At 36.7% G+C, this 12,568-nt stretch overlaps 1 protein-coding gene across 1 annotated transcript in view; it reads left to right on the top strand.

Moving 5' to 3' along the window:
• Positions 1-12,568, top strand: part of HAT1 (histone acetyltransferase 1) — a gene marked incomplete at its 5' end in the record, with an annotated part of 61,824 nt that overhangs the window by 17,413 nt on the left and 31,843 nt on the right. Inside the window, 2 exon segments of the mRNA XM_080799812.1 lie at positions 2,017-2,092; positions 6,314-6,434. Coding sequence (XP_080655938.1) covers positions 2,017-2,092; positions 6,314-6,434 — 197 coding nt within the window.

Here is a 12,568-nt window from a genome sequence, read left to right as displayed (position 1 = left end):
GAGGGCAAGGATGACCAGGGGAGCGGCAGTCAGAGTTAGGAGCAGGCTCCCTGCTGAGGAGGGAGCCCAATGTGAGGCTGATGTGGGGCTCAGGACCCTGGGATCATGACCTGAGCTGAAAGCAGACACTTAACGACCGACCCACCCAGGCACCCATTCAGTAGCTTTTTAAAAAAAAATTATTTAACCCAGAATTCAGTCAGTGATCATGCATCATGTTTGGCTGTAATGTTTCTTGAATCTCTTTTAATCCAGAACAGTCTTTTCTCCATACCATTGGTTTATTTGGAAGAGTAATGTTATTGAGTAGAATTAATGAACAGATTTACATTCTTGATTTGTATGTTTTCTTTTGGTAGTATTTAACTTGTTACCCTGTCCTTTATATTTCTTGTAAATTGGAAGATTTAAAGCTGCATTAGAGCTAGTGTAAACATTTTTGTTAAAAAAATGTTTCATAGATGATGGCTGTATATTTTATATTGCATTGAAGCAGAATACATATAATGTTGATCTATAATGAGTGATTTTAAGTTAGATTACTTGGAAAGGTCATACTGCCAGATCTCTACGTGAAAAGGTATCTTTTCTTCTGTAAATCATTAATTTGCTGGATGATACTTTGGCACCCTGTGAATGACCTGTTCTAAGAGGATAGTGTTGGAAAATTTTCACCTACAACATATCTTTTCATTCTTCAATTTAAAGATTTTGGTGAGGGGAGGGTAAGGGGTTTTTCTACATTAGGTAAATTATTTTGGGAAAATGTCTAGTATCAGAACTCAAATGCAAATGAGTAACAGGGTGCCCATTTCCATCTTAAATTGGTAGAAATTAAATTTGAGGTTACAGAATAGTCTCAGGGAGATGGGAAGCAAAGGAGTTTAAGTAGCTGCTAGTAGGTATATAAACTCTTAAAATATTTTTAGAAGGCATTTAAGTAATATTTATAAAAATAATTCAGTACTTTTACTCTGCGTTTCTACTGCCAGGAACTTATCCTGTATATACTTGTAAGTGTACGGAAAAGTGCATGTAAGGATGTCGTTGCAGCATTACTTTTTTTTTTAAGATTTTATTTATTTATTTGACAGATAGAAATCACAAGTAGGCAGAGAGGCAGGCACAGAGAGGAGGGGAAGCAGGCTCCTTGCTGAGCAGAGAGCCCGATATGGGGCTTGATCCCAGGCCCCTGAGATCGTGACCTGAGCCGAGGGCAGAGGCTTTAACCCACTGAGCGACCCAGGCGCCCCACAGCATTACTTTTAATAGGAAAAAAAAAACCACCTTGGGAACAACATGAATATCATCTTGCACTGATAAAGAATGATGTAATGATAAAGGCCTCCTTAAAACTGAGTACTCTTGGGCCACCTGGGTGGCTCAGTCCTTAGGCGGCTGCCTTTGGCTCAGGTCATGATCCCAGGGTCCTGGGATCGAGTCCTACTTTGGGCTCCTTGCTAGGCAGGAAGCCTGCTTCTCCCTTTCCCACTCCCCCTGCTTGTGTTCCCTCTCGCTGTCTCTCTCTGTCAAATAAATAAATAAAATCTTATTTAAAAAAAAAAAACCACAAACTCTGAGTAGTCTTATTCTCAGAATGTTTCCTATAACGTTCTTTTTTAGTCTTTTTTTTTTTCTTTTTTTTTTTTGATGCTGTAGCTTTGCTTATCTCAAAGTGTCTTTTTTGGTTTTGTTTTCTTTTATTCTTTGCATTGTATGTAAACATACAGAAAAATAAAAACTAAATCAGATGCCTTTGTCATAACTGGTTTTCTAATTCTTAAAATCAGTAGGGTTTTGACGCTGAAGCACTCAGTGATATTCTAATTTTCATTGTTCATTAGTCTCATGAGAATCCAGTGTAAATCATATAATGGAAAAGTGACATTTTACGTAAGAAGGATTGTTGGCTGTATCCTAGTTATAGTGAAATTCTTGAAATGGAAATACCTGTCACCTTTAATATCTTTAATTTAGTATCTTTAATATCTCTATAATTTTTATTCTTTTAAACAGTTCGTTTTCCTGAAGATCTTGAGAATGACATTAGAACTTTCTTTCCTGAATATACCCATCAACTCTTTGGGGATGAGTAAGTAGCTTTGCCCAATTAGTGTGGCCAATAAAAAATGTTTTTTTTTTTTAAATCTAGAAGTCATACTTTATTTTCTTTGCTGTTTTTTATGTAATTTATTTTAAAATAGACATTTGAATGGCATTTTTGACATTGAGATACCAGTTTACTGTACAATACCTATCACATAGTGCTGTGGATACATTAGCTCATTTAATTCTTACAACGATCTTAGCGATGGTATTATCATTCATTACATTGTACATTGGTGGAATTGAATACCTGCTTAAGGACATATGAATGACCAAATTTCAGATTCAGGCAATCTATGAATCTATTTATAATTGCCACTTTTTTCTTCCTGCTGTTTTGCTATACTGCTCTTAGTACAGAATATGCTCTCCTGAAGCTAGAAAGCTCAAGTTCTTCTATGAAAGTAAATAAGCAGTTAAGATAAATTTATTTATTTATTTATTTTTAAAAGCTTTTATTTATTTATTTGACAGAGAGAGAGAGCGCACACAAGCAGGGGGAGCTGCAGGCAGAGGGAGAGGGAGAAGCAGGCTGCCCCCTGGAGCAGGGAGCCAGATGCAAGGCTTGATTCCAGGACCCCGGGATCATGACCTGAGCCTAAGACAGGCATTTAACCAACTGAGCCACCCAGGCATTGCAAGAAATTTATTTTTAAAAGCAATGTTAAAGATATGTCCTGGGATATTCAGCACAATTCCTTCATTTCCTATAGCTTTATTACATTATTAGATTAGTCAGTTACCATATTTTTTTCAACTTTTGATGCTGAAAAAACTTCTTATTTGCAGAAAGTTGTAAGAATAGTACTCTATGATGGGCACTTGATGTAAGCACTGGGTGTTATAGGCAGCTGATGAATCACTGAACTCTACCTCCGGAACTAATCCTACACTGTATGTTAATTAATTGATTCAAAGAAAAAAAAAGAGTAGTACTCTGTATATCCTTCATTTAGATTCACCAGTTAACATTTAGTTCTATTTGCTTTAATCATTCTCTCCTATATAGATATGTTGGTATGTTGTTGAACCATTTCAATGTTGTTTGCAGATATATCTTGATACCTTACTCCTAAATTCTTTAGTATATATTTCCTAAAAACAAGGACAGTAACCATATAATTACCAAAATTCAGGAAATTTAACAGTGCTGTTACTATTTTCTGAGATATAGTCCACATTTCAAATTTTGCCAGTTGGTTTCCAATAATTCTTTTATAACAATTTTCCTCATTTGGGATCCAATCTAGAGTCACATATTGCATTTTATTTTTATTTTTATTATTTTTAAGATTTTATTTTTTATTTGACAGAGAGTACAAGCAGGGGGAGCAATAGGGAGAGGGAGAAGCAGGCTCCCACTAAGCAGAGATCCCGGTGCTGGAACTCCATCCCAGGACCCTAGCTGGGATCATGACCTGAGTCAAAGGCAGACGCTTAACCAACTGAGACACCCAGGCACCCCACATACTGCATTTAGTTGTCATATTTCTTTGGTCTTTAATCTGCAACAGTTCCTCAGCCTTTCTTTGTTTTTCATGACATGGACATTTTCATAGGGTATAGGTTTTTATAAGCCTTCATTTTGCGTTAGTTTGTTTCTTTGTGATGAAATTCAGATAATGTACATTTTTGTAGTACCACAACAGAGGTTGTATGTGTCTGTTTCAGTCTGTCACAATCAGATAGTCCATGATATCAATTTGTTCCATTGTTCATTAACTTGGATCACTTAGTTTAGAGGTGTCTGTCAGTTTTCTGCACTATAAGGTTTTTTCTTTTATTATGTAATCTGTGGGGAGATACTCTGAGACTGAAAAGATCCTATTTCCCATCAGACTTTCACCCAGTAGTTTTATTTTATTTTATTTTTTTTAAAGATTTTATTTATTTGACAGAGGGAGAGAGATCATGAGTAGACAAAGCAGCAGGCAGAGAGAGGAGGGGAAGCAGGTTCCCCGCTGAGCAGAGAGCCCGATGCGGGGCTCGATCCTAGGACCCCGAGATTATGACCTGAGCAGAAGGCAGAGGCCCAACACACTGAGCCACCCAAGCACCCCTCACCCAGTAATTTTAAAGCCGTTGATGATTCTTGCTTAAATCTTTTATTGTGGTGGCAAAATGGTGATTTTCTAACTCTCATACTTTCTACATTTATTGGCATTCTCTAAGGAAGAGCTTCTCTTTTTCCCCTTATATATTTCTTTGTTTATATCAGAATAGACACAAAGATTCTTTTTTAATCCAAGGGGTTATAATCTGCTACTCTTATTAATTACGATGGTCAAATTATCCCATTTCAAACCAGTTTTTGAATCCTTTTGATAAACCATCATCACTTGGGGGACACTTTACTTTCAAATACAATAAGATGTTTGAGATTCATCTTCTACTTACTCTACTAGTTCTGGAGTTAGCCATTTTCCCAAGGAATCCTGCTTTGTTGTAGTGGGAAAGGGTGTTTTGACATGGTTGACATTTAAAATATTGCCCTCGTGGCTATTGTACTTATGTCTTATTTATTTCATAATAAGACTTATGTCTTATTTATGTCTTACTGTACTTATGTCTTATTGTACTTATGTCTTATTTGTTCACATATTTATTTAATGTGTTTTGAAATTAACAAATGTCTCTCCATGGAACAAATTTCCTCAGAATTTTTCATTATTAATGTATTGGATTGGGCATTTTATGTGCTTTTAAATATTAATAATTCTATTTTAGTACATATTGATTCATGCCAAAATTTGAACCTTTTGTATTTTTTTTCTTTTGTATTTTAAATATGTTTTATTTTATTATAAAGAGAAGAATATTTTCTTTGGGGATTGCTATCGTTAAGGGGCTATTTATTTTATTCCTTTCCTCTTCCTGCTATTTAAAATCTCTTCCTTAGGTGCATAGAATCTAGTCTTACAGATTGCTTCTCAGTGGTACTTTGTACATTCATTCTGTTTTATATGTCATTAAAAATGCTTACATACTCCCCTTCTAAGGTAGACAGGTGACAGTCACATAATCATAACCCTGTATCTTATGACTCAAGTATGACATTGGTCTTGATCCTACTTATCATTGCCACTGCTTTTTATGCACGTAACTTTCAGCGTCCTGGAATAGACCCTGCTTATGTTATATTTTGGTAGCCTGGACAGAAATCTGAAAATGACACTGCTCCTTTCAGGCACTCTTCTTCAGAATTCACTTAAAAAAAAAAAAAAAAAGCTTTATTGAGATGTAATTTACCATATAATTCATCTATTTAAAGTATACAATTCAATGATTTTAAGTATATTGTGTTGTGTTGTGCAGTCATTACAATTTCAGAACATTTTGTCATTCCCACCAAAATTCCCAAAATCATTAGCAGTCATTCTTTTTCCTCCCTTAATCTCCCCAGCCCTAGGAATCACTAACCTACCTTCTGTCTGTATAGCTTTACCTATTCTGGATATTTTAGATGCACATTTTGGAAGACTCTTTTTTAACCCAGAAAAGAGAATATCAAAGTATAAGTGGATTGAAAGGAGCAGGGTTGGAAAAACAGCAGCTCTAGATCTGCTTTCTGAGTTCATAGGGTGATGTAATTAGATAGGTGCTTCTACCACTTTCAGCGGCTCTGGATGTTGATGATAGAAGCAAGTGGTAAACTGGAGGAAAGACTGGGCCAAAGCTACATCTTAGCTGCTTGCCTAGCAAAGTACCAGTTTTATACCACTTGTGTCTGATTTGAAATGCCTTCTGGTACTAGTAATAGCAGAAGCAGCCACAATGATGTATTACATTTATTACATAACTTGTATAACATGCTGGTCAACATTATAAGCAGTTTATAGGTATTAACTTGCTCATGTAACCCAAACAATGTCCCTGAGGTAGGTGCTATTATTCTCTCTTATTCTATTTTTTTGAAGATTTTATTTTTATGTAATCTCTCCACCTAAGGTAGGGCTTGAACTCACAACCCTGAGATCAAGAGTCACGTGCTCTACCAGCTGAGCCAGCCAGGTGCCCCTCTCTTATTTTATAAAAGGAAAGCTGAGGCACAGTTTTATTACAAGTACTTGTTTCTAAAATAAGTATGGTAAAATATTGAACCTACCCATAACGTTAAACTTGTTTATATAGAGAGCTAATTCTTTGTAATGACTTTGCAAAGAGTCTTTCTGGGGTCTCAGATTACTGATATTTTTCTCCTTTTCAGTGAAACTGCTTTTGGTTACAAGGGTTTGAAGATCCTGTTATACTATATTGCTGGTAGCCTGTCAACAATGTTTCGTGTTGAATATGCATCCAAAGTTGATGAGAATTTTGACTGTGTAGAGGTAAGAACAATAATAAATTTATCTCTAACTCTGCTTTCCATTTGAGTATAAAACAGATTTTAAAATTTAAAGGCTTGGGGCGCCTGGGTGGCTCAGTGGGTTAAAGCCTCTGCCTTCGGCTCAGGTCATGATCCCAGGGTCCTGGGATCGAGCCCCGCATCGGGCTCTCTGCTCGGCGGGAAGCCTGCTTCCCTTCCTCTCTTTCTGCCTGCCTCTCTGCCTACTTGTGATCTCTGTCTATCAAATAAATAAAAATAAAATCTTTATAAAAAAAAATTAAAGGCTTGAGGGAGGAGGGAAACTGTTATATAGTAGCTTTAAAACCACGGATTGTCTTTAGTTATGGAGGTAATTGCCTTCCTGTCACTACAGTTAACCTTTGATCACGATCCTTAGCCTGATCTATTTCCTTTACTTTTATGATCAGAGTTGTATTTTGTTTACCAACTTCTGTTTTTTTATTGTGGATATGAAAATTACTTCACTTCCCAGAAGTTAAATAAGACAGAAGGCAATAGCTAAATTTTCTACTTTTTCTTCACATAGAATTTGCCCATTTAAATTTCTCTTGCTAATTTCTGATTCCACAGATTTTGCTAATATATTTCCTTAAGAACATGGGCATTTAAGCTGATGACATAAAACTTTGAAACAAATGAACCAAAAAAGAGTGAAGGCAAAGAGAGGCATTAAAGAGAACGCATCCAGGGCAGGCCGAATTACCACCGCTCAGGAAGCAGAGGCAGAATGATGTGATCACAAGCCAAGGAATACTGGTAGCCACCAGAATTAGAAGAACCACGGAGAAGACTCCACTGGAGTATCTGGGGGGAGTGTGACCCTGTTGACACTTTGATTTTAGTACAGTGATAGTGATTTTAGACTTTGCCTTTAGGCTGTGAGAGAATAAATCTCTGTTGTTTTAAGCCTCCAAGTTTATGGTAGTTTGTTACAGCAGCCATAGAAACTAATACAGATTTTCATACCAGGAAGTGGGGTGCTACTGAAACAAATAATTGAAACTGTAGAAATGTTTTTGGAAATGGGTTATGGGTACAAACTTGAAGAACTTTGAGTCACATGATAGAAGAAGCGCAGGCTCCCTTGAATAGATGGTTGGTAGAAATATGGACTTTAAAGGCATTGCTGGTGAGGGCTCAGAATAAAGTTAGGAGCATGGGAGAGAAAACTTGTATTCTTAGGGAATAATGTACTATCACAAATAGTATGTTGGTAGAAATAGGAATGTTGAAGAAGTCAAAGGGAAATGAAGATATTATTGGGAAGCCTGGGTGGCTCAGTTGGTCAAGCCTCTGCCTTCGGCTCGGGTCATGGTCCCAGGGTCCTGGGATCGAGTACCGCATCGGGTTCCTTGCTCGGCGGGGAGCCTGCTTCTCTCGCTGCCTCTGCCTGCCTCACTGCCTGCTTGTGTGTACTCTCTCTCTCTCTCTCTCTGGCAAATAAATAAAATCTTAAAAAAAAAAAAAAAGTATCTTTCAAAAAAAAAAGAAAGAAGTGAAGATATTATTAGAAAATGAAGAAAGGAGATATTTGTTATATAGTGCCAGGAAGCCTAGCTGAATTGTATCCTACATTTATATAGAAAGGAGAAGATGTGAGCAGTGAAGTTGGATATTTAGCTGAGGAGATGTCCAAACAAAGTATTTAAGTTGTGGCCTGGTTTCTTATGGCTTATAGTAAATGTAAGAGGAAAGGGATAGATTGTGGGAAGAACTGTAAAGCAAAAAAGATCTAGGACTTGATTTGGGAGATTCTCAGTCTATTCAGGTAGCAGAAGACATTGAAATTAGAAGATTGATTGTCAGGAAAGTGTGCTTTGGAAAGAAATCCAAGAGCATGGCTAGATAACCTTTTGCTCTTTCTGAAGAGATTATGCACAGGACTCATGGATCTCCTCAGTAATCTCAGTAAAAACCAGAAATAGAGATTGAATAAAATCCTTTGTAGGACCATCTTATATAATGATGTGAACCCTCTTGGCAAATACAGGTGACCTAGAAGAGTTTTAAGAATGTTCTGTCAGCAGAAACACTGCCAATTTGAACTGACAGGTTGAGGAAAGGCTAATGAACTTCCAATATTCTATAGGTAGGAAACGGGCTGATTGCACTACTCAGCTACAAACATGTGCTTCCCTTCAAGAAAAAGGAATAATGGCCCAGAAGTTAGAGCCACAGGCCACAGTATTCTCAGGTTTTGAAAACTAATGGAATTTGACCTTCTGAATTTTGAAATTGCTTGGTTCCAATGACTCCTTTTTTCCTACAATTTTCTCCCTTTTGGAGTGGGAAACTCCATAACTTATCCTGTGCCTGTCCCACTACTGTATTTTAGAAGTGGTTACTTGTTTTCTAGTTTTACAGGTGGAAAAGAATTTTGCCCCATGGTGTATATCATACCCAGAGTCTGTTTGAATAACTTAGATAATGACATTTTGGACTTGAGCTGATGATGGAGTGATTGAAACTTTTGGGGATGTTGGGATGGGGTGATTGTATTTTGCATGTTTGGGATAGACATGAATCTCTGAGGGACCTGAAGAATGTTATGTGTTTTAGAGTTGTCCTGTTTCTGTCCTGTTTCCTATTTAAGGGCATTAAAACCTTTTTTTTTAAGGTTTTATTTAAATTCCAGTTAGTTAACGTACAGTGCAGTATTAGTTTCCAGTGTATAATATAGTGATTCAGTAATGCTGTACATCACCAATGTTCATCACAGCAAGTGTACTACTTTTTAATCCCATCACCTATTTAACCCGTCCCCCTACCCACTTCCCTTCAAGGCATTGAAACTTTTCATCAAGAATTACTTCAGAGTTGATTTTTTTAAATGAAATGCCATTTTGTCACTGAATCACATTTATAAAGTTGAAAATTGCATTCTTAGAGTAAAATCTCTTGTCATTTGAATTTAAAAATCCAGGAAGTTTTATCAGATCGGATCTGCCATATTGAGAATACTGTGTTTCACGTAACTAAGCAAAGATCTTATCTATCACTGCATTCTGGATACCCTAACTCCCTCCTGTACAAGTAGCAATTCCTAACACATTAACAGTTAAACTTTTTCAAGGCTTTAAACTGACTTTAAACTTCTGACTTAAATCTTTTGCCATCCTCATGCCCCAAAACTTCTCGTGACTTGGGACTGGTTGATTGGGGGGTTTTTTGGGTTTTTTTGTTGTTCTTTGTTGTTGTTGTTGTTAATTTTTAAAATTGTGTTTCATGGTAAGGACTTGCCCAAATTTACACGATGCTAGATAAACTAGCGTGTAAAATAGGCTTATTAAAGTGGAGTTTTTTTCCTAATCATATGTTTCTTATTAGATTGTTAAATTCTCAAGCCCAGCTAGATACTCTTATTAAAAATGCAGGTAGTAGTTTCCCTAGTGTTGTACAAAATTTACTGTTGTTTGAAGGTTTTGGTGTCTTTTTTTTTTAATGTTCCAGCTGATAGTGCTGAATTGATTTCTTCCAAAGGAACTATTGACTTAGTTATTGGTAAATCTTTCAAATACTATTTGCAGTGAAAATAGCTATGTATTTGCATTGACTTCTAATTGCCCCATTCTTGAAAACCAGGTTTTTCCATTTAGAAGTACTGTGTTATGAGTAAGGAATCAATCTTTTATAATGTCTTCTTGTGGGATTATTTGCTTTATGGTCGAAGATCATTTATTTAAATTACATGTTCAAGCAAAGACTTTTTTTCCCCCTTATAAAAAAAGAATGGGTAATGGATGTGGAGGGAATGGGCTTGCCTTTTCTATCTCAGTTTGTATTGAGAATGTTCATTCCACAGTGCCTCTGTGTTCTTGTTGCCAGGGAAAGAGTAGCAAGAAAACAAAATCATTCCTCTTATGGGAATGAGCTAGGAGGAACAGTCAGTAAACACACAGTAAGTAGTGTTATGAAGAAACACTTTGCTGGTTCCTTCATAGAATGAAGAGGAGCCAATGTAATGTAATAACCTGAGGGAAGAGCCTAGTAACAAAGACCCTGAAAGGAGAACACTCAGAAATATCTCTGTTGTTAAATGATTATGGTAAGGGAGAGAAGGGTAGGAGATGGTTGAAGGGGTCGGCAAAACTAGATCTTGCAGGTAAAGAATAGCTTTTAGAGGTTTTAAGTAGGTAAGAGTCATATGATGATCTATATTTTCAAAAGATTTTTTGGGGAGGCGCCTGGGTGGCTCAGTTGTTAAGCGTCTGCCTTCAGCTTAGGTGATGATCTCAGGGTCCTGGGATCGAGCTTCACATTGGGTTCCCCCGCTCAGCGGGCAGCCTGCTTCTCCCGCTCCCATTCCCCCTGCTTGTGTTCCCTCTCTTGCTGTCTCTCTCTGTCAAATAAATAAATAAAATCTTTTTTAAAAGGGGGGGGGGTGGTTTGGCTGCTCTGCAGAGAACACACTGCAGGGGGAAAGAGTAAAAGAAGGGAGACCAGAACGTTGCAGTGTTACAGGCGATACTACATTACATTTAGTTGTCTGTCTGGGGATATATTTTGAAGATAGAGCCAGTAGGATTTACTTTTAAATTAAATTTAATGAGATAGAAAAGAGAAACAAGGAGGATCCTATTGCTTAACTTTAATAATAGTACTATTAACTGAGTTAAGAAAGATTGGAGAAGTAGGTCTAAATAGGAAAAAAAAAATCAAGATTTTTGTTTTAGATATGTTTGAGACTATTATATATCATATTTGAGTTTTCATAGACTATAATATGTAGTAGTATTTTTGTGTATGAAAGATAAACTCTTTTAGGTGAGGTGGTTAGAAACCATGGCACATCAGCTTAGAAGTTAATTTGCTTATTAAAATTTTGCCATTACATTAATCTTTCATCATCCATTTTCTTTTCCAAGCTGAGTTCTCCAGTTCCGTGTGAAAGTTTTTAGTCACAACTGAGAAGCTCATAAAACATCTCCACTAGCCATCATATTTAAAGGCAACATAATTATTCCGAATTTTACTACAATAAACTTTATTGTTCAGACACTGTTGGTTTGTTCCTCTTACGGTTGTCTCTGACCTTTGCTTTTACTGATACCTCCTGACCTCTCTTTAATTGAAGTAGAATTGGCATACAGTATCCTTTTAGTTTTTAGGTATATATTATAGTGATTCCATTTTTTGTTGTTGTTGTTTTAGTATCTTTATACATTATGAGTAATTCCCATGGCAAGTCCAGTTATCATTTGTCACCATACAAAGTTACTACAAATTATTGACTGCATTCCCATATGTGACATCCCCATGACTATTTTATAACTGGAATTTTGTACTTCTTAATCCTTTTCATCTATTTTGCCCACCCCCCTCAACTCCCACTCCCATTCCCCTGTCCAGTAACCAACAGTTTGTTACCTGTATACATGAATCTGTTTCTGTTTTGTCTTGTTCACTTGTTAGTTTTGTTTTTTAGATTTAACGTAGCATAATACCCTGTAGGTCCATCTATGTTGTTGCAAATGGCAAGCTTTCATTTTATGACAGTAATATTCCATTGTGTGTATGTATTTGTGGGTGTGTGTGTGTGTATTTAAATATATCTAATCTTTATCCATTCATCTATGATGGACACTTAGGTTGCTTCCACATCTTACCTATTGTAGGTAATGCTGCAGTGAACACAGGGATGCATGTATCTCTCCAAATGGGTGTTTTCATTTTCTTCCAATAAATATCCAGAAGTGAAATTGCTGGATTGTATAGTAGTTCTTTCTTTATTTTTTTGAAGAAACTTCATACCATTTTCCGTACTGGCTCTACCAGTTAACATTCCCAACAACAGTGTATGATGGTACTCCACTTTTAAAAAAAAAAAGATTTATTTATTTATTTGAGAGAGACAGCAACAGAGATAGTGAGAGAGAGCAAGTGCAGGGAGGAGAGGGAGAAGCAGACTCTCTGCAGAGCAATGAGCCCGATGCCAGGCTCCATCCCAGGATCCTGGGATTATGACTTGAGCAGAAGGCAGACACTTAACCAAGTGAGCCACCTAGGTGCCCCATCTTTACTTTTTAGTATGATGTGATCCCATTTGTTTATTTTAGCTTTTGTTGCCCTTCCCTGAGGAGACTAGCCTGAAAAAATATTGCTAAGACCAATGTT

Source organism: Martes martes (genome assembly GCF_963455335.1).
Source record: "Martes martes genome assembly, chromosome: 3".
NCBI classification, from domain to species: domain Eukaryota; kingdom Metazoa; phylum Chordata; class Mammalia; order Carnivora; family Mustelidae; genus Martes; species Martes martes.
This window is presented reverse-complemented; position numbering and strand designations above follow the sequence as displayed.